The sequence below is a fragment of the Cyclospora cayetanensis genome, unplaced genomic scaffold, assembly GCF_002999335.1.
Source record: "Cyclospora cayetanensis isolate NF1_C8 unplaced genomic scaffold, CcayRef3 CcayRef3_contig_31, whole genome shotgun sequence".
In the NCBI taxonomy this organism is placed as follows: domain Eukaryota; phylum Apicomplexa; class Conoidasida; order Eucoccidiorida; family Eimeriidae; genus Cyclospora; species Cyclospora cayetanensis.
In genome coordinates, this window is record NW_020312270.1 from 154,770 (window position 1) to 182,557 (window position 27,788).

The 27,788-nt window shown below is 50.4% G+C and overlaps 6 protein-coding genes across 6 annotated transcripts; 4 read left to right on the top strand and 2 right to left on the bottom strand.

The window, feature by feature from the left end:
* On the top strand, positions 1-11,530 carry LOC34617984. Its single transcript, XM_026333855.1, has 19 exons — positions 1-885; positions 1,084-1,833; positions 2,108-2,968; positions 3,151-3,234; positions 4,127-4,195; positions 4,451-4,522; positions 4,742-5,173; positions 5,416-5,528; positions 6,029-6,131; positions 6,602-6,743; positions 6,952-7,069; positions 7,394-7,493; positions 7,864-7,938; positions 8,343-8,552; positions 8,838-9,470; positions 10,128-10,424; positions 10,665-10,841; positions 11,091-11,251; positions 11,434-11,530. Exons 1-19 carry the CDS (start codon positions 1-3, stop codon positions 11,528-11,530), a joined length of 5,379 nt encoding a protein of 1,792 aa, XP_026189640.1.
* A 2,301-nt stretch (positions 11,531-13,831) lies between these two features.
* On the top strand, positions 13,832-18,212 carry LOC34620877 (potassium/sodium hyperpolarization-activated cyclic nucleotide-gated channel 1). The gene is made up of 11 exons (XM_026333856.1): positions 13,832-14,675; positions 14,866-15,084; positions 15,199-15,299; positions 15,496-15,680; positions 15,843-15,945; positions 16,113-16,232; positions 16,467-16,557; positions 16,674-16,816; positions 17,024-17,118; positions 17,987-18,004; positions 18,119-18,212. The coding sequence occupies exons 1-11, from the start codon at positions 13,832-13,834 to the stop codon at positions 18,210-18,212; spliced, it is 2,013 nt and encodes a 670-aa protein (XP_026189641.1).
* Positions 18,213-18,649: 437 nt separating this feature from the next.
* LOC34620876 (caltractin) lies at positions 18,650-19,506 on the bottom strand. Its single transcript, XM_026333870.1, has 3 exons — positions 19,213-19,506; positions 18,919-19,018; positions 18,650-18,828 (listed from the first exon to the last, which is right to left on the bottom strand). Exons 1-3 carry the CDS (start codon positions 19,504-19,506, stop codon positions 18,650-18,652), a joined length of 573 nt encoding a protein of 190 aa, XP_026189655.1.
* Positions 19,507-20,859: 1,353 nt separating this feature from the next.
* LOC34620875 lies at positions 20,860-21,767 on the top strand. The gene is made up of 4 exons (XM_026333828.1): positions 20,860-20,983; positions 21,115-21,226; positions 21,371-21,470; positions 21,579-21,767. Exons 1-4 carry the CDS (start codon positions 20,860-20,862, stop codon positions 21,765-21,767), a joined length of 525 nt encoding a protein of 174 aa, XP_026189613.1.
* A 2,285-nt stretch (positions 21,768-24,052) lies between these two features.
* LOC113146461 (40S ribosomal protein S15a-like) lies at positions 24,053-24,643 on the top strand. The gene is made up of 2 exons (XM_026333871.1): positions 24,053-24,288; positions 24,484-24,643. Exons 1-2 carry the CDS (start codon positions 24,056-24,058, stop codon positions 24,641-24,643), a joined length of 393 nt encoding a protein of 130 aa, XP_026189656.1. The 5' UTR covers positions 24,053-24,055.
* A 548-nt stretch (positions 24,644-25,191) lies between these two features.
* LOC34620874 (mitochondrial substrate carrier family protein Q) lies at positions 25,192-27,501 on the bottom strand. The gene is made up of 6 exons (XM_026333857.1): positions 26,819-27,501; positions 26,610-26,689; positions 26,425-26,480; positions 26,123-26,275; positions 25,568-25,742; positions 25,192-25,403 (listed from the first exon to the last, which is right to left on the bottom strand). The coding sequence occupies exons 1-6, from the start codon at positions 27,499-27,501 to the stop codon at positions 25,192-25,194; spliced, it is 1,359 nt and encodes a 452-aa protein (XP_026189642.1).
* Positions 27,502-27,788: the final 287 nt, after the last annotated feature.

Genomic DNA, 27,788 nt, shown 5'->3' on the forward strand with positions numbered 1-27,788 from the left:
ATGTCATCTTCGGATGCCAGCCGCGCGTCTGGTCGGCGGCCAGAAGCAGGCAATGCGTCACGCCGCAGGCGCAGCAGCAGGAGTCTCGAGAGCAGAAACAGGGAGGACGGACGGAGCGATGGGAACCCCAGAGAGGGTAGGGGCAGCTACCGGTCCAGCGAAGATGCTTACTGCAAAGCGGCAGATAGCAGCAGGTACAGTAGCAGAGAGGCTGAGGAAGCACGCGCTGAGAGGTACCGGCCACACTCCAGCCGCCGTCCCTTGGGGCGCATGCGCGGCTGGATGGAAGGAGATGGCAGCAGCAACACTAGCAGCAACACTAGCAGCAGCAGTGCGAATATATACGGCGGCAGCACGAAGAGCAGCAGCAGCAGAGGCGGAGGCAGCGGCACTCTGGAACGTGACGGCCATACGCGAGAACTGCGAGACACCCGGCGCGAGAACCACATGCGCTCCCGTTCAAGGGAGAGACAACGCGAAGGAGGACCTCCTAGCCGTGGAAGTGGTAGCAGCAGACAACGCAGCAGAAGCAGAAGCAGACATCGTGTGGAAGGCAAAGACAGCAGCAGCCGGGTTGGCGAGGAGGACTGCAGGAGGCTGCCCTCGCGCGCTGACAGGCGAGGAGAGGGGGATCATAGAACTTGTCGCCAAAGCCCTTCCCGCTTGAGCAGCAGCAAATCCAAAGATCGCAGTGGCGAGAAGGAGGAGATGCGATGTCAGACTTCTTCCTCGGCTGTGCGAGACACCGATGACGGCGCTGGTGACTCGGCAAGGGGCAGCCGCCTCCCCAAGCGAGTCTTAGAGGAGCCAGCCGAGGATAGGGAGCTTGCCGCGGCATCCTCAAAGGCCTCTCGTAAAGTCTCGGAAGAACGCAGTGCATCTCCAGCGCTGAGCAGCAGCAGCAGCAGTAGCAGCGGGAGTAGCAGTAGCAGCGGGAGTAGCAGGAACACAGCCGATAAGGCAGCACTTTCTGCTGCTTTTTCGGGCAGGGGTGACACCGAGGAGGCATCAGCAGACGTGCAAAAGCAAGACGCTCCTGCCAGTAATAGCAGCGGCGGCAGCAGCAACAGCAGCAGTAGTAGTAGCAACAGCAGCGACAAGATCAGCCGGTTGGAGCGGTTTAGAGCTCTTAAAAGGCAGAAGCAACAGCCAGAAGGGGGGACCTCCGGGAAGGGCACTTCCTTCTCCTCCGGCAGCAGCAGCAGCAGCAACGCCTTCAACGATTGGCTACCCGCTGCTCCAAATGTGAAGTTCGCTGTAGGCAGCAGCGGCAGCAGCAGCAGAGGGACAGGGGGCAGCCACAACGGCACCAAAGGGGAAGGAGCTGCTGGTGCGACACCTGCGAGGAATGGCGTGGCGTCGAAAGCAGCAGCTGCTGCTGCAATTGCTGCTGCGCAAGCCGTTGCTTCCGCCGCTGCAGCTGCTGCCGCCACAGCAGCAGCATCGGCTGCAGCTGTGGCTGCGCCTGAAGAAAGGCGGCAGCAGCAGCAATCGCAGCAGCAGCAGGAAGCCTCCGAGAGCAAACGCCTTTCCGCTGGAGAAGCGCAGCAAGCAGCAGCATCTGTGGGATCAGTAGACACCCCAGCATTGGCCGTCGAGGGAGAAGATGCTGCCGCTGCGATGGGAACAGCCACTGCGGCAGCAGAGGGCGTTGAGGAGAGTGTCATGAAGCCACCCAAGCCGATGTCTCGAAATCGCCTCAAAAAGCATCAGCAGGCGCTGCTGCTGAAGCAGCTGCAGCAGAAAACTACAACGGCTGCTCCAGAAGCGAAGGAAGACACCGATCTTCTGGATGCGTTCATGTCAGCCCTTGAGTCCGAAGCGAAGGAAGAGGTAGGTGACCCCCTTGTCTCGGCTGTGATTTGCGCCTCGCATTTGCCGTTTTCGTGGTGCGTTCTGATGGCTGCATTTGCGGAAACTTTGTGTGGACGCTGCTGGAGGTAGTCTCCTGAAAACTGCGGCTGCTGCTGCCACTTTCACACGGCGGGCCGTTCAGACGGCGCTGTTTCGGAGGAGCTGCCTGTGAAACAGCATCCTGAAGTCTTTTCCTTGCTTCCTGCACATGCATGTTGACTCGCGGTTGCTGTTGCTGTCTCTGCTGCTGCAGCTGAGCGCAGCAAAGGCCGAGGACGAAGGCCAAGTCGAAGCGCTCGAGTGTATCTCCAGCCGGGCTGCAGAGCCGCCACGACTTCAAAGCATCTCCTTGGAGGAAATCAGTAGGTGGCAAGAGGTAGAGGCGAACTATCTCCCTCCTGCGGCTGTTGCAAAGGCAGCAGGGGCAAACGCGGCCGTAGCACCAGCGTCGACAACAGAGGCTGCGACGCCCCCTGCAGCGGAGGGTGTGAAGGGTGAAGGCGAGCAGCAGGAGTCATTGGTAGCAATGGAGTCAGAGGAAACACAAGCAGCAGCTGCTGCTTGTGTTTCCTCTGACTCGCCGCGCGTGAAGCAGGAGCTGGAAGCGGACGCAGCAGCTCCGTCGGCTTCCGTCGGGGCAGCACGACAAACAGCCTCTGCGGGAAAAACAGCAGCAGCGCAGAGTGCAGCTACTGACGAGGGGGAAGGAGGCGTCAAAGCCGAAGGCGAAGCCTCAGAGGCATCGACGGCGACAGCGCTGTCACTGGCAGGAGGCGAGGGTCCTAATGACGAGGACGAAAAGTATCACGAGCTGTTTCTTGAAACTTTGCGGAAAGGTCGCCAGAAGCAGCTTCCGCGCGAGAGGGGGACGAAAGGCGGGGGGGGGAAAGAGGACAAGGCGGAGGCTTCCTCTAAGGACGCAGATGTCGAGGAGGAAGAGGTGCTGCTGTATTCGGATCATGAGGAAGAGGAGGAGGAGGCAGCAGCGGCGGCTCAAGAGGCCGCAGCCGCTGCTGAGGCTGCTGCGGCTTTAGAGCAGAATACAGCCGGAGAAGACAACGACACGCAGGCGAAAGAGCAGTTGGCGAATTTGTCGTATTTTGACCTCGTGAAGGTGCGCGGGTTCGTGGTGGTGGAGTGCAGAGGCTTCGAAAGGCTGCAAAAGAGATCTTTCTTTGGCGATGCTGCAGTGGGAGGGGGTCTCTTAGGCAGTGGGAGGGAGTCGCATGTGTGAGGCTGCCGAGCATGGACAGGGGAGGATGCCTGTGGGTGCTGCGTGCTTGGCTGGTGATGCAGCGCGTTGGACTGAAAAAGGAGCTGCCGCTCGTGGATCATGCCTCCTGCAAGTTTCCTCCCATCAAGAAGAATCTTTATGTTCAGGTTGGTGGCCGTCTGCCCCTGTCCCCTTGCGTTGCATGCGCTTTGTTCATGGGAAGCCTTTCTGGCAGCTTGGAGGTGCAGCCAGCGAGAAAGAGAGAGATATATTGAGCGATAAAGAGAGATCTAGATATATACGGATGGGGCAGCTGGGATGGGAGATTCCGAAGGCGGCAGACGCTTTTTTTCTAGATTGTCTAGCGAACTCTTGAGGGAAGGGGGCTGCAATATTCCGCTAATTCTCCCGTCGTTTGTAGTCTTCCGATTGCGCTGCTGAGCCCAAGTCCTCACCTTCTGGCTTTTTCGCGGCGATTCGTCGAAATATCAGGCACCTGTGTGAAGGCTAGTCGGTTGAGGGTGCCCTCCTGCCTGCCTCGAAACATGATGCCCATCAGTTCGGGGATGGATTTGTGTATGCACATGTTGTGTGTAGACTTGTGTGAATGTGGGTGTGTGTCTATATATGTTGGGTATGCATGTGGCATGTACATCTATATATGTGTTTGTGTGTGTGTGCGTTTGTGAATGTGTTGTGTATGTATGTGTATTGTGCATGTGTATCTTTATCTGTGTTGTGCAGGTGTGTATTTATCTGCATTGTGCATGTGTATATTTATGTGTTGTGTATTTATCTGTATTGTGTATGTGTATATTTATGTGTTGTGCATGTGTATATTTATCTCTTGTGTATGTGTATATTTATCTCTTGTGCATGTGAATATTTATCTCTTGTGCATGTGTATATCAGTATTGTGTATGTACTGATGTGTGTATGTGCTGTATGTGGCTCTATGTGTTGTGTCTGTATGTGTTGTATGTGTCTGTATGTGTTGTAAATATGTATGTCTGTGTGTGTGTGTGTGTGTCTGTGCTTGTGTTTATGGGCGTGGCGTAGGTAAAGGAGCTGACGGATCTGAAAGACCACGAAGTCGAGGCTCTACGCAAAACAAATGGGAACATAAAGGTGCATGCAACCACCAGAGAGCAGCGAAGTGCTGCTTATTGCTTGTTATTGTTTGGGGGGGCAGAGAGCAGCGAAGTGTTGCTGCTCTGGACAGGCTTGGGAAGCGGCTAGAGGACGCGCCAGTGGTGTTGGTTAGAGGGGAGGCGAAGGGAAATTGATTTTTCTTTGTAGGGGTGGGGGCTTATTGCGCTGTGGAGTTTGTGTTTCTGGCGACACGCATAGGTGGCCTCTGTGTGTGTGTGAGGCATTTCTTAGGTTCGGGGGAAACAGTGTCCTCGTCCTGTCAGTGCATTTCACCAGTGTGGGCTGCCGGAGAAGGTTCTTAGAGTGCGTTTGTTTGTAGCCTTGCCATCTCTTCTAGAAGACTGTCGTGCTCGCTGCGTCTTTCCCTCGAGCCGCCTTCCTGCCGTTTTTCACTGCGCAAGCTGGAGGGCGTCTCAATCCTGAGAGGCGGGAAGGCTGGCGCGGAAGGCGGATGCGTTTGAATTGAACGGCTGTAGAGACAGTTGCTTTTGCGTTGCACTGCGTGTGGTTCGCGTTGTGCAGCACCTGGAAATGCGGGGGTTCGAAAAGCCGTTCCCCGTACAGAGTCAGTGCATGCCTATTTTGATGTGTGGGAGAGATCTCATAGCTGTGGCGGAGACGGGCAGCGGCAAGACTCTTGCTTACACCCTGCCCCTGGTGCGGCACGTGCTGAGTGTTAAGCGGCAGTACAAGGATTACTTGGCTAAACAAAAGGAAGAGAAGCTGCAGCAGCAGCAGCAGCAGGAGCTCGTCGACGCTGCAGCTGACGGGGACGCCAACCGCGTCACCTCTACCCCCGATTCCGCAGCCGCTGCTGCCGAATCGAAGGGCAAGCCACGTGGAAGGCAGAACGCACAGGACGGAGATGATCAGGACCGCGATAGATTCAGGAAAAATGAGAAAGGCGAGAGGATGCTCATTTACGGAAATTTTAAGGAAGGCATGATCGGCCTGGTAAGCGTTTTTATAGCATGCAGGCTTATTGTTCTCTATCTAGCTCTATCTATCTCGCATTCTTCGGGCAAGCATCCACGTGCTGTCTAATACTGCGGATGTGATGCTCGCATGCAAGAAGGAGACAAGCGGCTGCAAGGGAACGGTTTCCTGGGTAGTGAGGAGTGGCCTTGAGGGAGCCTCATGTGCGCTGCCTTCCAGGTTGCCTTCCGTTGTGTGTAAAATATCTCCGTATTTTTTAGGTGATCGCCCCCACGCGAGAATTGTCGCTCCAGATTTCAAAAGAAGTTTCGCGGCTGTGCAAGCTGGTGGATCTGAACGTGGCCTCCCTGTATGGAGGTGCAGGCATCGGAGGGTAAGACGCCCCTTTGCTGAGGAATGTGTGTTGCATATATATAAGTATATATATATATATATATGCGCTGCTCGCATCATCGTCTGCTCACTCTCGCTGCTCCCTTCTCCACTCCCCTCTTGCTTTTCCCCTCTTTCTTTCCTCTCTGGCTCCCTGGCTTGGAGCATGCAACCCTGTCTCGCATTGCACGTGCTCCCCGGGGAAGGCCGTGCGAGAGCAGCCTCGCCTCCCCCAGTCCCTACTTCTCTCATGTCGGAGTTTCTCGCACGCTTCTCTGGCTGCTCATTGCTGCGTGGGAATAGATGCTGCCCGTTGTTGCGTTGCTGCTTGGAAGCGTGCGCCCTTCCCGCCCCCCGAAAAGCCGCACATCCGTTTCCTGGCCGCCTTTCGCACGAAGCAAAGCGGCGCTTCTTCGTTAGAGCTGTGTTGCCTAGGCCTCACTTTTTCTGCTGTCTAAATTTCACATTCTTCGGCAGTCTGCGACTTTCATTCTCCTGCAGTCAGCTCGGGCAGATCCGCCGGGGTGTCGATGTTGTTGTGGGAACGCCGGGGCGCCTTATCGACGTTTTGACTCTTAACTCGTGCAAATTTACGAGCTTGAAGGTATGTTAGGCGGCATTTATATATACATATACGCATATACACATGTACATATATATATATATATACATATACACTCACTCACTCAGAAAGACAGAGAGGGAGAGAGAAACCAACGCGCGCGAGAGAGGGCTTAACGAGCTGCTGCGTATTGGGTTGTGCGTATTTTGTGCAGTCGTAATATTCGTTGCCTTTGTGCTACTGCCCTGCGTATCTCACGTCTCCTCTCATCGCTTTGCCGCGAGAGGATTTATACGGGCGTGCTGATTATCTGCGCGCGCTTGTGTTATGTGTGGATGTATGTGTGGATGTAAGTGTTTATGTGTGGATGTATGTGTTTATGTGTGGATGTATGTGTTTATGTGTGAATGTATGTGTTTATGTGTGAATGTATGTGTTTATGTGTGAATATATGTGTTTATGTGTGAATATATGTGTTTATGTGTGTGTGGGGTGCCATGTGTGTCGCGCAGCGTGTCACCTTTGTTGTGCTTGACGAGGCGGACCGAATGTTTGATTACGGCTTCGAGCCGCAGATCTCGTCAATCCTGAGAAGCACCCGCCTCGACAGGCAGACGTGTCTGTTTTCTGCTACGTTTCCCTCGCATATCGAATGTGTGTCCCCACTAAGCCTTCTGCCTTTCGTGGAGGAAAAGTTGGGGAGCTAGTACAGAAGGCAGGGGTGTCGGATGAGGGCGGGGGAGGAGGGGTAGCGGCCTGCTTCTTTTACCGTTACTTTTTACAAAATAGGAAAGCATGTTTTTTTGCGCGACTAAGTTCTCGCCGCTTGCCGCGTGTGTGCAATCAATTTGGGGTGCCTCAGCGCTTGCTCGCCGGATCCTCTACAAGCCAATTGAAGTTGTCGTTGGCGAGAAGGGCCGTACAGCTGCCAAGGTGCAGCAGTACGTTGAAGTCATGGATGAAGAACGCAAGTTCTACAGGTAATGTATCTTCCCGAGTCTGCACACATGACAAGGAGCTTTTGAGGCCCTCTATTTGTGCGTGTAGCCCAAGAAAGGGGTTTCCTTCCCTGTTCAAGGATTAAAGGCTTGCGAAGGGCGAATGTCTCCTGTTTCATACACGCGGCCAGTGTTATTATTGCATGCACGAGGGCTAGGAGGACGGATGCGCAGCCTGTTCGAGAGGCACGAGACAGGGGGAGAAGACCGCGGGGTGTCGTGTACGGCACTGTGTAGGTGGTGGTGTGTGTGTTTCCGTGTTTTTGCAACGGGACGAAATGGTGTGTGTTGCTTGCTGATATGCAGGCTGCTGCAACTGCTTGGAGACTGGCAGGACTATGGCTCGATCATCATTTTCGTAAACAAGCAGATCGAGGCTGACGAGCTGTTTGCGGAGCTTTTGAAGGTCAGTCCGCCTAGTCCTCAGTTTCCTGCTGTATCGCTGCCTGAAGCATTGTCTCGTCTTGTTTCGTTCGTTCGTGACATCGATGGGCAAACACAGGCCTGCGTATGCCTAGGGGGGAGTGCTGATGCCTTCGAAGCTCTGTGTGTGAGTCTGCCTGCCTGCCTGCCTGCCTGCCTGCCTGCGTACAAGCCGAAGAGGCTTTTTTGACGTATATGCTCGGCTTCCGGGGTGTTGCCTCTCCCTGTTCAGTGTCCTTTCTCGCCTGTCCTTTTGATGCGCATCCTTCGATCACAACGTTTCTTCGCACAACTGCCGCCTTTTGAATATCCCGCTTGCTCCCGCGTTGCCGTGTCTGTCGAAATGCTTTCAGTACGGATACCAGGCCCTTGTTCTTCATGGAGGGCAAGACCAAACGGACCGGGAATTCACAATCCAGGAGTTCAAAGTAAGGGTGCTTGCGTGATTTAAGGTTTTCAATGGCCCCTTCCTTTCGAGCAAAACTGCCTGCCTCCTGCGGCTCGGTGCTGCCCGGCACGGCACCCGCGAAGCGAGTTGCTTTCGGTGCAGCATTACAAGCAGGGGCTATCGATTCCAGACGCAGCATTCGCCTAGTGTCTCCTTTTCTAGTTGTGTGTGCATATGTACATACATATTTACATATACACATTTTCACATTGGCACGTATCAATATATATATATATATATATATCTATATATATATATATATATACATATATGTATATACATGTGCATATATATATGTATAGAGGATTCGAAACATTTTTCGCGCCTGAATCGCATGAATTTTCTTGTTTTTTCGTTCTGGGGCGATCTTTGTTTGCTGTTTAGGATGGCACAAAAACACTCTTAATCGCGACTAGTGTAGCGGCCCGAGGCCTTGACGTTCCTTCTGTGGTTCTGGTAATCAATTACTGCTGCCCTTCGCATATTGAAGACTACGTGCACCGGATCGGGCGCACAGGGAGGGCGGGCAACATTGGAGTTTCTTACACGTTTATAACGCCTCAGGAAGCAGACAAGGCGGAGGAGCTCGAAGGGGTAAAGATGTGCTCTAGTCTTTTCTCTAGTTTACGGCCTTTCTTCGCGCGTGACCTAGTCTTGCCCGCGCTGTTCTTCTGCGGCTAGCGGAGCTTTCTCTTCGCCTACAGATGCCCCCTTCCTTGTTTTCTACTCGATTTTCGCCGCGTTGCCTACCCCGTAGCGTCGGCCTGTGCAGGGGCAAGCCAAGGAAGGGGAAGGAAGTGCCATGAAGCGTTTTTTTTCGTGATTTTTCTGAACTTTTGTGCTCGACAGTCTGCGGCTGCTCTCCATTATTTCTCTCAGGCTCTCATCCAGTCCGGTCAGACGGTGCCCCCTGCCTTGGCAGCTCTCAGTTCGGAGTTTCGCGTGCAGTGCAACATGGGCCTGGCGCAGAGGAAGAAACGGGGGGGATTCGGAGGTAAGGGATTTACGTTTTCTGTCACGGAGAGGAGCCGGCAGCAGCAGCAGATGCAGCAGGCCAAGAAGGAACTTTCGGGGGCGAACGACTTTGACGAAGTTGAAGAAGTCGAGCTGCTGCTACAGCGGGACGATTTCGCGCCTCCCCCTAACGTCCCCCAAACCCCACTCGCACTCACGAACACCATGTCTACAATGGATGCAGCAATGGCTGCTGCTGCTGCTGCTGCCGCTGCGCGAGGTGGCGGAGCCGGAACGTCTTCTGGCTCCCTGCAGTCCGCCGTCGAAGCAGCTGCTGCAAAGGCTGCCTTGCTGGCGAAACACCAGCTGGTGGGAACCGACTCCGTCATGCAGCCACGCAGCTCCACTGAGGCTGTTGCCCGCGTTAAACTCGTTGCCAAAATCCTGAAGCTTCAAGACACAGAACTCGCAAAGCGCCCGCCTCCTACACCACCTCCTGCCCCTCCCGGCTTGCCACCTCCAGGCAGCGAAAAGACGAAGCTAACAATCGATCAGCAGGTGCTTTAGGCCAACCACTTGCACAACTGCTCTAAACGCCCTAGTAGTGCTGCTCTCTTGCATGTGGCTGCCATTCCTCCATTCTGCCGGCAGCCCGAACAGTGAGTGCGGGTTGACGCGTGATATGTATATATATATATATATATATTTATATTTATATATATATATCGGGACATGCGTGCTCTAGGGCTGCGGTGCAAAGGTCGTTGTATTGAATTTTGTAAATAGGGGGTTACCGTCATGGTGTGTTGCTGTTGAATGGCCAGCTGGCCGATTTGATGTGTCATTCGATACATAGATGTACCCTTGGCATATTTAGAATGTTTGACCCTTTCCATGAGACCTGTTGGAGTGTCTTCACCCTCATGTCAGCTTGGTGCATCTCTTCGTGTGGCCTGCAACTTAGTTTCTTTGTACATGTTTTTGCCCAGCAGCTGATCAGGCGGATCTGTTTAGCGCATTTTCTTAATGTGGGGATTGCATGGAGGTGTAAAACATCCTGTTGAGGTTGGTGTGCTGGCGAATGTAGTAACTCGGCTGGGCTCTTTGGCAAGGGCCTTTTTGACGTGTGGAATTTGACTGAGTGTCTGCTGCATTATTTGAAATCGTCCGATCACTGCATTTATCTCCAGGCGCCTTGTTTCCATGCAAACTCAGGTGGAGCTCATGCTGCAACAAGCACTGAAAGGCCTTCCGGAGGCAGACAGAGGGCAGTACAAAGAGAAGCTGCGCGACGCATACAAGAAGCACTTGTCACCGCGTCCCAAAGTTCAGCAGAAGGTTGCGCCGGGCATGCAGCTAGCGTTAGCGAGCTCTGTTACAGGACAGGCAATTCCAACGGAGAAAGACCCTTTCATCGAGGCGGCCGCGGAAGCGCTGTCTATTCTCAAACAGGGCACCACTGCAAGTTCGACTCAGCTACAGGCGGCTCTGGACAAGATCAAGGCATTTTCTGTACGCTTTATTAGCTGTAACTCGGTGTAGATATGTATATATATATATATATTGCTCGTCTGCTTGTGTAACATCGTCGTATGGGTACAGACACACCTGCCTTGTAGCATACCGATCATTAGTTGACTGGCAGCTCATTAAAGTGAGTAGGAAAGGGTCGAGGGCTGAAATGCTTCGAAAGACTAGTGCCTAGGCAGTGCAGCGCCTCGTGGTTGACTCTATGATGGAGTTCTGCTGCAGGACTCGGGAGAACTGGCGGCAGCTATCAGCAGTGTGTCGGCACCCTCTAATCCAACGCTAGGCAAGGTCCCTGGGCTTTCGGAAAAGGGCTTTGTCTGCCCGGAGACAGGGAACTTTGTTGATGAACTTGAAATCAACGATTACCCACAAGTGGCGCGCTACAAACTTACACAGAAGGTCAGTTGCCTGTGGTTGTGTAGCTACTAGTGCAGTTGTCTACAGGATGTTTCTTTGTTGCCCGACAGCGACTTGTATTGGGGTTGCGCTTACCCCCGCAAATACTGATGAGCTTTTTGTGCCGTGTAACTCGCTGGCTCATGAGTTGCCCGCCCAATCTGCCTTCGATAAAGCGTGCTGTGCGATTGGAGTGTAATCACGCATGCTGAGAAGTTTTAAAAGTGCTTGCTTATCGTCTGTGTGGTATAGGAGTTAATGTCGCGCATCATGGAGGAAACGGGGGCAGTGCTGTACGTGAAAGGGCAGCATGTGGAGCCGGCACTTAAACACCGCACACAGCTGGCCCCTGGGGTTAAGTTTTTGCATGTGGAAATCATAGCCCCAACGCCCATTCAAGTCCAGAGAGCCAGGTTCGTATTTTTTACACCACCCGGGGGCGCACAGAATCGATGGTTTGCTCAGATGGCAGCTTACTGCTGGGGGAGTGTTACGTGCTGTTCAAAGTCCTAACTGTGCGGAAAATATTCCTTAACACAAGAGGAGTCAATCTTCCTAAAACGGCTGCCGTCTCTGTTACCCTGATGTGACGCAGGCATGCGGTGTATGAGTTGGTCGAGTCTATTGCCTTAAAGTCGCTCAATCTGACAGCAACTCAGCGCCAGTCAGTGGGGCGTTATTCGGTTGTCTAGAGGCTTTCGATGGTTGCTATTTGTATATTTGGCGCATCTTTTGCTGGCTGCTCACAAATTGGTTGACTCGTATGAGCATCCAATCGCAGCCCCGAATTCAATGCTGCAGCACCCCAACCTAACAGAACAGCGTCTTGCGTATAGCGAAGCATTACGGCTGCTCATGCCATTGTCGGCGGTGTCTGCTGCGTCATGTCGGAGCGTTGCTTTCATTGCAAACGAGATGCAAAGCACAGCTGGCCTAACTTTTGCGGCGTGTTCGCACATGCAATTTCCTTGCAGCAGATATGTTTACTCGCCTACATTGATGGTACGGCTATTTCAGATGGGCTGGTTTTCCACGAGCGTGGCGGACCGAAGCTAGGGAACGTGCTTGTAGAGGCTATGCTCTGCCTGGGCTTTAAACCACACTTCCAAGTCTAGGGCTTCCTGATGCATGAGTGGTATCTCTAACAATGAACGTCCATTGCAGCTTGTGGTAATCGACAAGTTAGGCGCCGAGCGCTAGCACATGAGTGGCGTATGGAGAAAACGCACGATCATAGTTGCCGTAGAGGCGTTTTGCGGTGCACAGTTGTGCCCCACGGGATACTTTACTGGTCCTTCTGCTGGAATTCACCCGATGCAGGCTAGGCGAAATCCGAAGGTCTCACCAGACTCGATCTGCCATTACCGAACCGGGTTGCTTTAAGCAGAATGCAGGCTGAGGGATGGCTTTCCGATTCGGCTATCAGCGGGAAAAGTGGAGCGTGCTAGCGTCTTCTGCCACCGCTGGATATCATCGTATGTCTCACGAGGTGTGCTGCTCCGTGGGACGCTGCAGGAAACTCCACGTGCCTAAAATCGGAGGCCACGGCCCTTTCTTTGCGTGCTTTACGAGCGCCTGTGAGTTGTGGATGCTCCCCTTTCTAGTAGAGTTGCCTGTGTAGCGGTTGCCGGTGAAAAAAGAAGTTAACTTATTTGCGTAGAACTTCATTGGAATCTGGCGAATTTTGGAAAATAAAGTTTCCATTTAGCAGCAAAATAGAATACCTCGGTACAGCATATTTTTCCTGTTTTTGTTGTAGTTAATTTTGGGCATGATGAAAGGCAACAGTGTTGTATTCACCTCGGAGTTTCTCGGAGTGAGGTTCACTTCTTTGTGGGCATAGAGGGACACGTTTACTTCAAAGTCTCACTTATCAAAAGCAGGCTGTCTATCAATCTTCTTTATGGGGACTTATCAAAGCTGCCGCATACCCGAGACTTTCGGGGTTGATACTAAGTAGCGCGCCAGACATTTCAAATTGGAGGAACGCACACTCTGTTGCAAAACCAACAGCCCTAACTAAAAGCGAGGTAAAAAGCAATATTAGTAACGCATTTTACCTTTTTTATCTATTTAAACCCAGTAGAGGACCTTGACAATGCTTCTCAAGCCTCTTGGCACGGACTCTTGACCCCCACAAGGGTCACTTCTACACTGGACGCAGTGCCGTTCAACGACCTTCGAAGACTATGAACCATCTTATTGCCCTGACTTGTGCAAAACAAGAAAAGTGTACGAATAAGACAGCAAATTTTGAATCACGCTGCATCTTTGTCAATTTTGTACGCCATGGCATTGCGATGGCATCGGAGTAGATATATGTAGCAGCTTGATGGATTTCTGTAGCTGTGCAGCTCATGGTCCTGCATTTCCTTCACATTCATCGTCTTGTCAAATTTACGTTTTCCCAAGACAATCATGGTCCTGAAGGTCATTACTAGGAAGGCGTTGCTGTGGCTCTCTTACCAGAGCTGAGTGCCAGTCCATAACCCCCTAGTAATATACTTCATGCACAAATGATGTTTGAATCACCGAACTGCAACCCATGCCGGCATCGTGAATCCACACTTTTAAGATGTACTCCCTAATACGTTTTACATTGAACCGGTCTCAAAGACATTACCTATACACAATGGCGTGCAGCGCGTAACCCTCTTGAGTGGGAGGAGAGGTACCCTTTGTTCAAAACCCCATTGCTACAAAGTGCCTCACTGCGCGCCTCCCGGATTTATGCCAGTGGATGCATACAAGTTTATGTAGCTAGTTTTGATTCCCGAGCCTCATCTGCAAAAAACAAGCGGCATTCAATGCGTTGTTCGATAGGATCACCGATCTCTTGCGTGCTGAAATGGTGAACTAAAATGCAGGCACATGGGTGCTTTTGTCTGCACTCCTATTCATAGTCGTCTTCGCATTAAGAAGCTTTCTCGCTACTCTGCAATAACTGATATCTAGTCATAGAGGCAAACAGAGTTCACTGCACTTTCACACCCATGATTGCCGGCTGGGTAGAAAGAAGTCCCTCCCTCGAGCCATCAGTCTCCTGTAAAGATGTAGCAGACAATGTTGCCGAGGTGCCGAGCAGTGGCCCCGATAATGCAGGTGTGGATTTGGAGCCGTGGGGCCCACACCCTTCGCGTGTGGGACAGGGTAGCCAGGAACATGCATGGGTATCCGAGGTCAGGAGGGAACCCCGCCGAAGCTGTATTGTTTCGACAGGAGCAGATCGCTCTCTGGGGTCCCAACATGTACGTGTAAGCACCCTAAATGAGAGAAGAGAATCCAAGATCAGGCCAGGGAGTACGCGCCTTCCGGATCGCTTGCAAAGCACGTTAAATCATGCAATCTCTTATGCAAAAGCCGGAGGCAGGAAATCACGCCGCTCTACTCCTGCTCGAAGTTCTGTTATGGCATCAATCCCGACATTCGATATCAGAGAACCTACAACTCCTGCGACTGCCAAAGAGCTTAGGCGAATCTATCAGCTGGAAGAGCCAGTCGACGAAAATGTTTGGTCTTACCTTTCGTGGATCGCGAAGCTTGTTGGAATATTTTTATGCATCATCTCCCTCTGGACCCTGTGGTTTGCGCCATTTCTTGCGGCTTTTGCTAACGTGTACCCCGTCTGCCAGCATCTGCTTTACTTAGACGTCGCTCTTGATCTGCTGTATATAGCTGGTGTTGCTTTGGAGTTTAATATTAGCGTTATTGATCTCGAGCGCAGAACTGAGATCCAGCATAGGGGAACAATAATTGAGATTCATCTTAATTCTCCTACGTTTTATGGTGATCTGATTTCCTGTATGATATCCCCACTGCTTTTGAATGGCAGCCTAAGTAGGTCGCATCCGCTAGATTCGGCCTTTCAGCCTATAGCTAAAAGTAAATCACTGAAACAGCAGATCAATGCGCCAAGGCTTTCGTATCCACTTTTACGCTATCACTTCCAGACTGCTTCCTAGTTGGCGCTTAAGTAGTGCTTAACATACACATGTGGCTTTTCTGTAATGCGTCATGTTTTGTTCAGGGCAAAGTAGCTTTCTACTTTTAATCCTGGCAAAATACTTCCGGTTTCACCGACTTCTCTGGCTGCCCCACTGCATGGATAGGATCCGCCGAAATCCATGGTTTCAAGTGATCTGGCTTGTTATCGTCCTTGTTCTCGTGAACCACGTGGTTGGTTGCATCTATTTCATGATTATTGAATCTCAAGGTCTCTGGGACCGGCATGTTGCCGTGCTTGACCGTCAGTTTCCAGTGCTCCTTAAGCTACCCACAGCTCTACGTAGTTCAAGGCTAACATTGTAAGTTTAAACGAGTCAAAGTGGCAGAGCATCGCAATGTGCGCTCTCCTATGCAGCCCCAATCGATGAGTATACCTTCAGCTATACCTATGGCATCAATATGATTCACGCCCAGGTCGCGAAGGCAGATATTTTAAGTTTTGAAGAACTTTTGTTGGTAAGAGGCCACGCTCATGGGCACCGCGCTAGCCTGTACGCACACCGGGTACAAAGACGGAGGACGGCAGTTGTTTGTGGGAGTGTGACTGCTTCTTCGTGTCCTTCAAGCATTGTTGAAGCAGCCGAAAAGACAGCAACACAAAGAACTATGCAGAATTGATGCCTCTGAACAGAATTCCAATGCGCTTTCACAGTATTGTATCGTTGCTCCCGTCGGTACACTCATTTCGGCTATGGCATTTGGAGAAATCACAGTTCTCTACCAGCGGCTGAATCTCCTTGAGGGTCAGCACTCAGATGACATGGCATTCTCGCTTGAAGCCATGCGTATACTGCGCGTTCCTCCAGAGATGCAGAAGCGAGTAGACCAGTACTTCCGGTAAGCATAAGCTGCCCAGGAGGACAGTCGCAGATCGCAGAGGTCCTTTAATGCATGGGGGGGGTCTGCTAAACTGTAATACTGTCGCCCTTTTGAGCTCTTCGTTGGTTATAATGCGGATCTACACCACAGCGATTTTTCTCTATAATTTTATCCGTACAGATATGTCCACTCGAGCCGCGATACATTTGCTTTGACAAAGTTGATGAGCTCGTTAAACGATCCCTTGCTAGAAGAGCTAAAGCTACATCTCTATAAGGGGCTCGTCAGCAAGGCAAAATTTTTTAAGGCATGCCCCTTGTGGTTCTCTCGCTGGTCTAAGCTACCCTGTCACGAGCTCAGTAAAAAAGACCAGAAATTTCTTTCGAAAGTCGGGGCCAGCTCCTCAGCTGAATAAGCGTTTTGTTTGCACTGCTAGCGCCATTCGTTCAGCACTGCGATCCAGAGTTTACAAAGCACGTCGTTATGCGGCTTCAAGACAAAATTTATTCCCCAGGAGACTACATCATTCGCGCCGGGCAGGAAGGAGATTGCATGTTCTTCATTATAAAGGTGTGCACACCCTCCTCCCCTGCTGCCCGGCGTATTTCCTCTTTCCTTACTGCTCTCTACAGCGAGAACGTGGATTCTTTGCATACCTAGTGTCTCACTTTGCAGTAGTGTACCAAGATGTCGAGTAGCGTTTAGGGACGGTATATTAAATTGTTCACGGAAGCTGTAAGGGTATGCGCGGTAGAGTGCTAGCGCTAAAAGCGGCAGAGTGTCACGCTGTGATGGGTTTTAAAGGGTAATGTAGAGGTTCTGTCCGCTGACGGCAAGGTCATTATGATCAAATCTGGTGGCGATTACTTCGGAGAACTTGCTCTTCTGACCGTTGGTGAGTTCATGAAACAACGGAAACTATGGTCAACTAGTACCCACCCTATCTTTTTGTTGTACAGCAACTGCCTAGACTCTTTCCGCTGATGTATTTCATCACCTGTCGCCTGGTAGGTACGAGGCGTTCGGCAACGGTAAAAGCACAAACGTTTACAGCGTTGGCACGCCTTTCAGCAGAACACTTCGACGAAGTGCTTGTTCGCTTTCCCCATGAGTTACGCAATGCCTTCAGAGGCTTCGATTTGATGGGCGGAGCTGTAAGTGGACACCTACACTGTATCACTACTTGGGACGCCCTAGCGAGTGCTGCTTACTCCCCATCATCCTACAGCTGCAGCAAAAACCTTCGATGCCTTTCCACTTTAGCCTATGAGATGAGCATGAATTCAATGTAGCCAGCGCAATTGGCAGATCCATATAAGCTCAACCTTGCGTGCTTGCCGCATGTAACTTGTTTGGTTCAGGACCTAGACACGGCCTTCGAGCAGGCCCGAAGACGTATCCATTACCGTTACAAACTCCTGCGGGGCTGGGATCTTCCTGATCTAATGGCCCCGCAGCATGTGGAGTGACATGATCTAAATTGCAATTTGGCAAAGGACCTTGCAAGCACGGAAGCTTTTTGCGCAGCTCTGGTCGCGCGTGGGATGCTTAATGCAATAAGTATATCTCTGAGAGCGCTTCTACAGAGTCTCCATGCAGCTGACCGACCCTTTCCTTCTCGTATGAGCAGTTTACAGTCTCCAGGCTCTAGTTATAAGTCGCTGTGGCATCACAGAGCCAGTTTAGCTGCTTCATCCACAAATATCTCGGGAGTTTCTGCCGCATCAACTTCAACATACAGCATGCCATTTAGGTGCCCAAGCGTATCTCATTACGTACTGCTAGCAAGATTGAAGGCAAGAGTGGCGGAACTTACTGATTCCGCACACCCTTTTCCTGTAGTCGAAGTACCGAGTTTACTTTCCCTAGCACGATAAGGTGTCTAAAGCACTTACAACAAGTATTCAACATTGATTGCAATCAGGTCCTGCAAGCGATTTCGGCAGCTTAACGGACATTGTCTTCAGTGCCAGTATATTTTGGTTTGGCTCACTACTGACAGACGTTATGCTGGATACGGCAGCGGCCACCAATCGCGTTTACTACGTCTAGAGAAGCACTTAGAAACTTGCTCCAGCTGATAAGAACTCCTCTCGCAATTTCGGCAGAACACATTGTTTCAAGAACAGCATTACATCGTTTGACGGCCCAACCACTAGATGCCTTTCTTCTGGGTAATGTTCAGGGAGGAGTTGCAGATCCATGGTACGCTGATCAATCACTCTAGCTCGCCGACGCGCTTATCCCTCATTCAATCCTTGTTTGCATATGTAGGCATCCTTGGTCGGATTCGCGTAATACTTGGTTTACTCCGCTTGTTATAGACAAAAGGTCGAGGGGCAGTGCTTGTTTATTCAACTTAGCTGCTAACAGCCACGCAGCCTCTCAAGTAGTCGTGCTCATGTTCCATGCCAAAAACTCCAGTGTGAGGAGCGGTGGCTATGTCAGCAACAAAGTCTCTGTCTAGCGAATGCCGGTGCTCTAGCTGTATGTCATATGAGCTTTGGGGGAAACTTAACGTGCACTGTTCTCCCTGTCCCTGCGCTCTGATTTAGCAGCACTTCATGCCACTTCGGTAGGTCCGATTGACCATGTCTGGTGCAGAACTATAGTATCCCATACTTTTCTAACCACGATCCTTGTGAATTGCCTCTATGCAGTTTGATTTTCCTCTTAATAAACAACGCCACCAAAAACTGGCTGTCGTAAATTTTGCCAATCTTCATAGATACTAAGGCCTGAGATCATGGTTTCCACAGTACGTCAGAATGGCTGTTGAGCCCCGTTCACATGTTGGCTTCATTCTTGTATTCCTCTGTATAAGAATTACTAGTTGGAATAAACCAAGTAACTGAATTATACTGTGGGTGCCATCAGCTCGAACTAATTGGACCATAGCTTTCGCCACAGACCCTGACAACCTGAACAGTATCCGTAGATTTAAGGACAAATCGGGGTCTTGGTTTGACACGGACAAAGTTTGGATGTCAGCCCCTAAGTATTCGAAAAAAGTCTTCTTCGGTTACATGCGTGGACCTGTTCCGGCAGGCATGTGCAAGCATTTCCCGTAGTTCCTCGTCTGAAAGTTTTTCTCCCAAATCAATGGAGGCTTTCTTCAGATCATCCCATGTAATAACATCCTTACCATTCGCAAGGGCTAGAAATCCTGCAACAAAGACAATCACAAGGATTAGCAGTACTTGAAGTCATAGTGCTGAGAACACCGGAGCTACAATGCAGTTCGACGGTGGCTGACCCTTGCTGAGCTGCTCTCGAGTCGGCTTTTCGTTCATTTTTATCGTCATAATCTCCAAAAAGTCATTGTAGTCCAATTGACTGACGGAGGGCTGCCCTGCCTCTCTAACTGCTGCGCCACACGCCTTGCCACAATTAGGGGCACTGCCGCAGTGGTGTTAAATAAGCATTCGCGCCCCGTGAGCCCTCATTTCCCGTTGCATATGAAGCAAGCTCCTCTCATTCAGATATTAAGATTAGTAACATTGGAACCACATGCATACGTGGCATCCTGTGGTGCTAGCAGTAGAAAGACGTTTTGTGCAATGGTGGGAGTTTGCGTACAGTTTCTATGCTTGTCAACTCCTTCGGTATTGCCTACGGCTTTCTTGTTTCGCTCGACTTCTGAAACTAGCCTTTTAATCTCGTCCCTTGAAGGTTCGAACCCCAAGGCTCTCAGAGCCACTCTTATTTCCTTTGCATCAATTGTTCCAGTGCCCTCAGTGTCAAATAGGTCAAAAGCTTCCTTTATATCTGCTCGTTGCTCATCCGTAGGTTCTATTCGAGGTCTTCGCCCTCCCTTTCTATTTCTGTTCTTGCCTTCTGGCATTGTGGCAGAGTGTGCACTGAGGAACGAAAGCGAAGGTTGGGTGGGATGACCTGCAATTTAGTTTAGGGGGCAACTAATCCAAAGTGTCTCGCAGAAAGCTTTGCTTGTCCTGGCGAAACATGAGGCTCAGAGATACACTTTGGACTCCGTTGGCATACTCACGTGACAAAAGCGTTTAGATAGGCAACGTAAATGCTTTGCGGATTTACAGCCAGCACGCTGCATCGCTTCATTCAAATAAACTGCTATTTTCTGCCCTCCTGCAACAGGTTAATGCTGCGATTAAGGGAAGTGAGAAGCCTCTACAAGCCACTAACTACTGCAGTCTCTGAGAGCACACAAAAGCGATTCCTCTTGGGGTCACTCCAATAGCAGGCCAGAATATGAAGGAATATTCAGCTTTGCCGTGTAAGAGTTCATTGACCCATGGCGAAGATCAATGCAGAGGCTTGGATCATGAGATGGCAAGCGTTTTACTGGGCAGTGTTTTCACGTTTTCTTTTGATGCAACCACCTTTATGAGACGGTTGGTAGGGACGTTGCACAGCTGCCTGCCATGGAGTACCTGGAACCGATGTCTTCAAGCACTTCGGTCTCATATATTCTCGAGAATGCAGGAAAAGCCGTAAGCAATTTTCACGCCATTCTTTAATTGGCTTTCGCAGTCCACGAGATCACTACCATGCTACACAGCACTCTCGTGCCTGCCATCGTGCATGTAGGGCCCTGGTACCCATGGGCCGCCAAAGCCGGTTTTTCTATCCATCGACATTGCTACTTGGGTAAGATTACGACTTCTCTCGTATTTTCATGGATATTTTACACTTATTCTATTGACAGGGCTTTCAGAGCCCTGACAGAGAAAATGCTGGCCTGACATTCTCTCGGGTAAATATCAGCATGGACTAAGGCCAGGAGGCTGCGAAGCACGATCTCACCACTCAAACAAGGGAACTATTTTGGACACCTTGCGTGCCTTTCAATTCTCTTTAAGGTCTCTGGAGGAAGGCTTGCGGGGGGTCTCCCAGGTCCTCGATCATCAGTCAGGAATGTGACAACGCTATTCCAGAATACCTTTAAAAAGTTCTCTTCTTGCCATTGAGTTGTTATTTTGTAGACACTTGCGGGACGCCGCGATTCATATGATATTTTAAATGCCTAATCCGATGGGGCCCAATTGGTCCCAAATGCCTCGCTAACCGACTTGAACCCCTCTTGTCCTACCAGACGAACGTATCGCCAGCAAATCCGCACTCAACGAATATAATATCCGTCTCAAATCGGTGCATTGCATGCTACTATGCTTGTTGATCTTGATCTCCCCAGTTTTCTCGTAGACAAAACTTTCCTGAAATGTTAAATGATTATTTGGCGGAGTTCCGCAGCCTACGGGCTGAACTGGAACGCATGCTTCAGAAAATAGGATCTGGAGAGGAAATTCCAGCAGCTGTGGACGCGAAGCTGCGAGAAATCAAAGGTAAGTAGATGCAGTATGTGAAGCAATGTTAAAGCAAAAGCATTCGAAGTTTGTCAACGGCGCTCTTTCTCTTCTGCTTCGATCCAGGCTCTAACCCATTGTACTAATTCTAGGTGTTTGACGTCTTTCAGACTGCCTGGGAGCACTTGAAATGGAGTTGCGGTCCATGTCACCAGCCCAGCGAAGCGGCTATTTGAGTCAGCTGCAGAGCTGCCGTGATGATTTCGCATCGCTTCAACGCAGGTATATAGATCTATATTTATATCACGAGGAGACACTCAATATACTAACAGGAAAGCCATGTTTCAATGCGTTTGGCCAACATTGTTTGGTAGTATAATGAGTTCTCTTGTGCGTGGTAATCTACCGCGTTATTCACTTTCGCAGGTGCCTCATGTCGACCTCTCGTGGCCGAGAGGCATCGGAGCTTGCAGATAGCAGAAGATGTGAACAAACAATAAAAAAGCTACATAATGCAAGCGTGCAGGTGAGCAGTCTATTCTATCCAGGCTTCGATGTGCTTCAAGGTAAAACTATTCATCCATGACCTGAGCTTCGCTGTACGCTCGAGACTTTGTTTAGTGTGTTTCTGCAGCTGGATAGCACAAGGAAACTCGCTGAAGAAACTGAGGAAGTCGGTGCGAACATCCTCTGCAATTTGTACATGCAAAGAGAGAGCATCCAGCGAGCAAATCGCCACGCAGAAGAAACAAACGCGAGCCTACGGGAATCGAAATCTCTGATAACGAAGATGGGAAAGTGGTGGAGCGGTTTAATTGGCTAGTGCAGCTGAATCAGCAACCGCGCCAACACCACCGCGTGCTCCCGCAGGTAGCCTTTATTTAGAAAATGTATTCTGCGGTAAACCATTGATCTAACAATGTTTATCTAGCGCATTGTGCACTTCCTGACACGTGCGGTTCCGTGTCTCCCGGTCCTCAGTTAACAGGTTTTGCTTGAAGAGTTGGAGCGAGTTTGTTTCCAGCCAGCTAGTTTTTTGTTGGGGACAAGGTTTGCATTTCTTTTACCTGCGTTCGTTGTATTTTTTAAGGCAAGGGTGTCCGCCCATCAGCTCTGCAGCTATGGGTTCCTCACGCACTCTGAACAGTGAAACCCAACAATCTAGCAAACTAGCTCTTGCCTTTAAGCGATGTAGTGAGCACTCTATGCACTAGAACTAAAGCTGCTCTGCCTAAATAATGAATCGTGTTCAACTGTAGGAGATATGCTATTTTTTCATGCAAAAGGGGTGCACGATCGCCTTTGAAGCACAGTACTAGTTTTAACTCGTGGCAGTGCCCCCAAGAGTTGCATTTTCTGCAAAAAAGTGGCAAGCGAGGAATTCATGGATTATATCTTAGCCATAAATTAGTCTCTTGGCTGAGTGACATACATGCTTCATGCTAGATAGGAAGTGCGGCACTCTGTAGTTGGACCTGGTGCTTGGCTGCACTAACGCCAATCGACAGACAGCTCTGAGCGAATAAGAACCTGAGAGACGATTTAGTCTCGCCGGATTATGGACTCAGCAGCTTTGCAACATGTCAGGCATTTTGTGGCATTCCTAAGTATGCTTCCCAATTGGTCAAGGACCAGTGCATGACCCGAAAAGGCCTTTCACTGCTTACTTAGGCTCAGGGCGGCAACAGTGTCCGGCGCCAGCCCAAATGCTAGCTATGTTACCAAGTCCCTCTCTGAGGAAGGCGACATTGTCAATCGATATGGACACGGATGTTCCGGTGTGTAGCCCTGTACAACGAGTTTGGCATGTTGCGCCTTACCACGTCACCAATTAAGAAGTATCCGGAGACCAATCCAAGCTCGTAATCAGGCAAACTGAGAAAATGATTGCCTCTACAAGTGCGGACATCCATCCTTTCTTCTCTCTGTGAGTGTTTGTAGATTTTTCCACTTTTCCACTGGTACAGTCAGCCAAACGTATCAATTATAACCCCTTTGCTCGCTCATATAGCCACACATTACTGCTAAAATACACCTCCGAATGGAACCAACTTAATTTTAGTATCAGCCATGCTTTATATGCCTCAGAGGAATTAGAGTGTAAGGCTTGCATTTGCCCATCAAAGAGGAGTCCAAGAGCCATCGGCGGCTACACATGCAGCGTATTGGAGGGCATACCCATATATTTGGGTCTTGGAGTACTACAGTATTATCTTGACATTAGATCATGAGGAAACCACCAGAGAAAAAATTCCAGCCCCAGCAGGTTCACTTGCGGGGTGCGAGCCACCCGCCCCACCAATGGGGCTGAAATGGCTGCCATGAGAGCAATAGTGGGCGCCCGTGCACTCCAGGCTTATGAGGCTAAATTCTTTTGCGGTCGGACTGTGGCTATTGCGTCTCCTCGTAATCAATGAACTAGCGAAGGCAAGTTGGTGATTCGATCCCTGGATGCTGCATTCTCGTCCAAGGAAGGAACAAAAGGGCAATATGCTGGAGATTGTGGGGTACCTGCATGTGTTTTTTTGCCGGTGCTGAATTCGTGGCCTTTTCCTTGGTTGTATCCATAGATTTTAAAGGCGTTATCCCAGAGCTTAGGGGAATTGATTGTCTGGGAACTGCGCCAGCCACTTCTGCCTCCAGCCAGACGGAATCGGCTGTGCTATTCCGGGTCTCCTCCGACACTTGTATGTTTACGCACGGGATTGCAGTCATCACCCATATTTCGTATTGGAGTTAGTGCCTTAGTGCCAACTCCATATGCTGGAGGCTGTTCTCCGAAGAATGTATCGCCGGGAACCGTATGGTTCTGGCTTGGCACATGCGCATGCGCTTGTTTATTATGCGAGGGGCAAAATGAGGTGTTTTCTGATAGTCCGGCACTGTTGATAGTACAAGCTACCGCGGTGGTGGCTCTTTGTGTCATACGCTGTTGCCATGGGCACATTGCTCATAGTAGGCGTGGTGCTTTCCTCCACCATATTTCTGGTCATTATGTGCATCGACATTATGTTGCATGTATCCGTACTCGTCGGTAGATTCTTATCAAGGTCTCCATCTCTTCGACAAATCGAGAGTTTTGGAGGTGATGTGTGCTTTTCCGTTCTTCAGATGGTGCGCATGTCCGTTTTAGCCGACTGCCTGAAGACGATCGTCAACGCAGAGAAGCGGGGGCGCCGTCAGGTCCTTATTCGCCCTTCTAGCAAGGTGGTTGTAAAGTTTCTGCAGTGCATGCAGCGGCGCGGCTACATAGGTGAATTCGAGATTGTTGATGATCATCGCTCCAAGAAGATTGTTGTAGACCTCCTTGGGCGCATCAACAAATGCGGTGTCATAAGCCCGAGGTAAGATTCCACAGCGTAAATTTTGACGTTATGCGGCATTTTAAACGTAGGCCTCACTGTGTATTCCTAAGCTTTGTGTCCGCACATTTAAATTCCTATGGCCAGAGGGTGCCTATGTGTCTGGAGAAATTGTTTTCAGCTTCGAGATGCCACAGTAAAATGTTTGTAATAAGATGTACTATCGTTTGTTCTCAGGTACGATGTGAAAGTATCAAACATCGAGAAGTACTGCTCAAACTTGCTGCCTTCTCGACAGTTCGGCCACTTGGTGCTCACAACCGCATACGGCATTATGGATCATGAAGAGGCCCGCAGAAAGCACACCGGTGGAAAGATCCTCGGATTTTTCTTCTGAGCTTTTCCAGGCATTGGAAACTCTGTCGATCGGCTGTGCCGCCTTGCGCCCAGAGTATCAAATATGAGACTGTTGGCGAGTGCTCTCCCAGCGACACTCCCCGTAGTACATAGCGGGGATATCCTGTGGACATGAGCTCTTCCAAACTGTCGGCCAACGTTCGCTTTTACACACTTGCTTCGCCACTCTCCAAGTTCTACGTCAGATCCTGCTGGCAAACGGCTTCATAACTGCCGGGAGATGACGGCACACTTGCGGAGCATTGCTCTCGGAAGATACTAGTTACGAGGGTCCGTTACGCACAAGAGCTTTTGGTGTTAGAAAACTTGGGAGCCCAGATGAGGAGTCATGCCTCGGGTAGCATAGTTTGAGCGCGTGTTGTGAGATCCTTTGTAGCATTTGCTTGCCCAAAATAATTGACACCTCACGGATGTCAGGTGCCTTTGGGTTCATGATTTCATGTAGCTACCAGAAGGTCTGTTTCACCTCAATATTAGGTAAAACCTCGCCTGGTGATACATACGCTTAACCAGTAATTACTGCCGCAGTTAACTAGCCCTTTTACGATGCATGGAATCGGCATTCCGACTTTTGGTCATCAGAGGCCTGGATATCTTGACAACGAGGGGTAGTAACTGCTCGTACACCGTGAACATTATGGCAGATGACAGCAGTGTAGCTGTCAACTTCGACGGCAAGCCTGCGAAAAGTCCTGGTAGGCCCTCCGTCTCAAGAATCATTATCAAGCTTCGCACGCTTGCTGCACAGATAATGGACTTCACGCGAAGGGGCTATTGATCATTGTTTGCTAGTGCGCCGAGACCAGACCTCTCTGGCTCCATTTTAGGGGGACTACCGACTACTTTGGGCTACTTCCATCATGCGAACAAGCGTCCTCAGGGAGACCATGTCAAAGTTCCTTACAGGAGTAGTCTTTAACATTAAACACTTTGCTTTGCGCTCGGGTCTTGACAACAAGATAGGGGTATGTCACAAGCGTAGCCACCAGCTTGGCTGCAAGACCTGGGCCCCACGCACGATCCACATATTCAGGTTTCCTCATGCATGCAATGCACGCATGTGCTTTTGCACTGTCCAGCTATTCTACCTTTGCGCCACAACCACCACTTATTTGAAAACCACAGAAGTGTATTTATAGGCTCAGCTGTCTTGATGCCACATCGAACGCACCCATGAGGAACGACTCGGCAGGTGTGACGCGGGACCGTAGCAACCTGTCCGAGGTGAGCGACCCACTGCTGCTGTGCTGAGTACCGAAAGAGTTTGATGAAGAGGCCGGTGATGTGCGCCACCTCTGCCACCATATAACATGCAGACTGGACTTCTTGAGCGACTATAAGGCAGAAAGCACGAAAAGAGCTGAGGTGTTACTTAAGTCCCTTCAATGGATTTTGAATGAGGCAAAAACAGGTATCTCGATTCTGAGGGCACAAAAAATCTAAAAGACTTCTGACTGACCTGTTTCAGCTGTAGCACCTTTGCCCGCAGGTGATCGTACAGAGCGAACTGAATAGCAGGGTTTAAGACCAGAACCAGCGCTGGCACAATCCCCGCAAGCCAACCACGAAATCCCTCCTTGCGCAAAATTTCGACTAGCATCACAAAGATGCTCTGCAAACCGTCAACACACACACTTGTCGACCAGCACGTCGTAGACACCCTGGACAAGCGTCTAAGATCCATCTGAGTGCCAGCACTCCTCTGTAAGAGATTACATGGCGAAATTGCAGCGCAGAAGGGATTTGTTTTGAGAGGCCCACATGTTCGTCTGTCTTCGAGGAGAAATCCAGCTTGAGACGAGTGTTAGCAACCCAAACTGTACGGTCACAGTACTTCACATTGTCGAGCAACTAAACAAGCATTTAATGGTCAGCTGGGATTGCATGATGCATTTGCTGCTTGCCGTTGTGCAGTATCCAGCAGTAACTACTTCGTGAGCTCTTACATGGATTGCTAATGATAGTAGAACAAACTCCTGCTCCGATCGCCATTGGGAGGTTCGTTCCCGCTTTGGCCTTTGAGCCTCTCCTAAGGCAAGATATCATGGAGCACAGTTGAATTCTTCGGTGCTTGCCTTGTCATATTAATGTAGAACATTCCCAGGAGACAATGTCCGCGTCATGTATCTAATCCTCTAAAGGAACAGACGCCTACCGATTTTTCTCCTTCTGCTTGGCTAAAGTGTACACGAAAAAGTATGTGCCCCAGCTGAAAATGACTCCAGCGACCGCCGCCCTCATCCCCTTGTAAAGTCGCCTCCAACCACCATGACGTAAGTGAAGCTTCAGCACTTCCCAGGCGCTCCCCCCTTGGACAGACTGAATGGTACGGAGAGAGTCCAGTGGATACACCACTGCCATAGCCACTACAGCACCGGCTGCTCCCGCAATCGTGTGAAGAAACGCGTGCGTCGCGTCGCTCATCCTCGGAGAGGATGTTGCGGCAACAACAGCTGCAACTGTAGCCGCCGTTTTACCTTCATCAGTCAGGCTGACTCCGCCTCTTTTGTTGATTCTTTGGGGCATCCAGTGCCCACCCAACTCACTGTTTTCATAGCCCGCCAAGACAGTGCTCCTCTGAGTTCCCGGAAAAAGTGAGTATTGAATGCGCGTCTTCCCTTCGTTTGACTTAGAACGACGTAGCTGCTCTTTCCACGCTGGAAGCAGGGCCTCTGTCTCTAGAGGAGCCATGCGGTCACCAACTGTTGAAACCCTGGTCAATGCCGAGGAGGGGTGGATCCGTACTGGCGACACGAAGACTGGTAGATTCTCAATCTCATCTTCCATCATAGTAAATGAAGTGGAATCCGCAGCCTTGGGCAAGTCTTGATGCTTCATCGTGTGCCGCTCGTGGAATAGGAATCCTGTTCGGTACTTCTTTCAGGGTCACAGCCCTTCAAAATACGGCCAAACCCTACACAACTGTGAATCAACGCGTCTAGAGTTTAGCTGGAAACAGCGTTCGCTTCGGTGTAGAAGCTGATTGTAACGGAAAGTAAGAAGTGGTTCTGAAAAAGCGCGGTTCAGTGAGAAAACGAGCCGAGTGCGGCTTAGGTATTTAGCTGAGTCATTTGCTGTTGAATTGCATGGTAAGCCAAGATGGAAGAACATGTGAGTGTGAAGTA

Coding starts and splice junctions, on each gene's coding strand:
- LOC34617984 (XM_026333855.1), top strand. CDS start 1: ATGTCATCTTCGGATGCCAGCCGCGCGTCTGGTCGGCGGCCAGAAGCA. Junction 4,196..4,450: donor AAACAAATGGGAACATAAAG/GTGCATGCAACC, acceptor GGCATTTCTTAG/GTTCGGGGGAAACAGTGTCC. Junction 11,252..11,433: donor ATTCAAGTCCAGAGAGCCAG/GTTCGTATTTTT, acceptor GATGTGACGCAG/GCATGCGGTGTATGAGTTGG.
- LOC34620877 (XM_026333856.1), top strand. CDS start 13,832: ATGATTGCCGGCTGGGTAGAAAGAAGTCCCTCCCTCGAGCCATCAGTC. Junction 15,300..15,495: donor GTTTTGAAGAACTTTTGTTG/GTAAGAGGCCAC, acceptor GCGCTTTCACAG/TATTGTATCGTTGCTCCCGT. Junction 16,817..17,023: donor TCGATTTGATGGGCGGAGCT/GTAAGTGGACAC, acceptor TGTTTGGTTCAG/GACCTAGACACGGCCTTCGA.
- LOC34620876 (XM_026333870.1), bottom strand. CDS start 19,506: ATGCCAGAAGGCAAGAACAGAAATAGAAAGGGAGGGCGAAGACCTCGA. Junction 19,019..19,212: donor CTCCCACCATTGCACAAAAC/GTCTTTCTACTG, acceptor GCAGTTAGAGAG/GCAGGGCAGCCCTCCGTCAG. Junction 18,829..18,918: donor TCGAGAGCAGCTCAGCAAGG/GTCAGCCACCGT, acceptor TCTTTGTTGCAG/GATTTCTAGCCCTTGCGAAT.
- LOC34620875 (XM_026333828.1), top strand. CDS start 20,860: ATGTTAAATGATTATTTGGCGGAGTTCCGCAGCCTACGGGCTGAACTG. Junction 20,984..21,114: donor GAAGCTGCGAGAAATCAAAG/GTAAGTAGATGC, acceptor GACGTCTTTCAG/ACTGCCTGGGAGCACTTGAA. Junction 21,471..21,578: donor TACATAATGCAAGCGTGCAG/GTGAGCAGTCTA, acceptor GTGTTTCTGCAG/CTGGATAGCACAAGGAAACT.
- LOC113146461 (XM_026333871.1), top strand. CDS start 24,056: ATGGTGCGCATGTCCGTTTTAGCCGACTGCCTGAAGACGATCGTCAAC. Junction 24,289..24,483: donor TGCGGTGTCATAAGCCCGAG/GTAAGATTCCAC, acceptor GTTTGTTCTCAG/GTACGATGTGAAAGTATCAA.
- LOC34620874 (XM_026333857.1), bottom strand. CDS start 27,501: ATGAAGCATCAAGACTTGCCCAAGGCTGCGGATTCCACTTCATTTACT. Junction 26,481..26,609: donor TACTATCATTAGCAATCCAT/GTAAGAGCTCAC, acceptor GTGACCGTACAG/TTTGGGTTGCTAACACTCGT. Junction 26,276..26,424: donor CCTCGAAGACAGACGAACAT/GTGGGCCTCTCA, acceptor GACGGTTTGCAG/AGCATCTTTGTGATGCTAGT.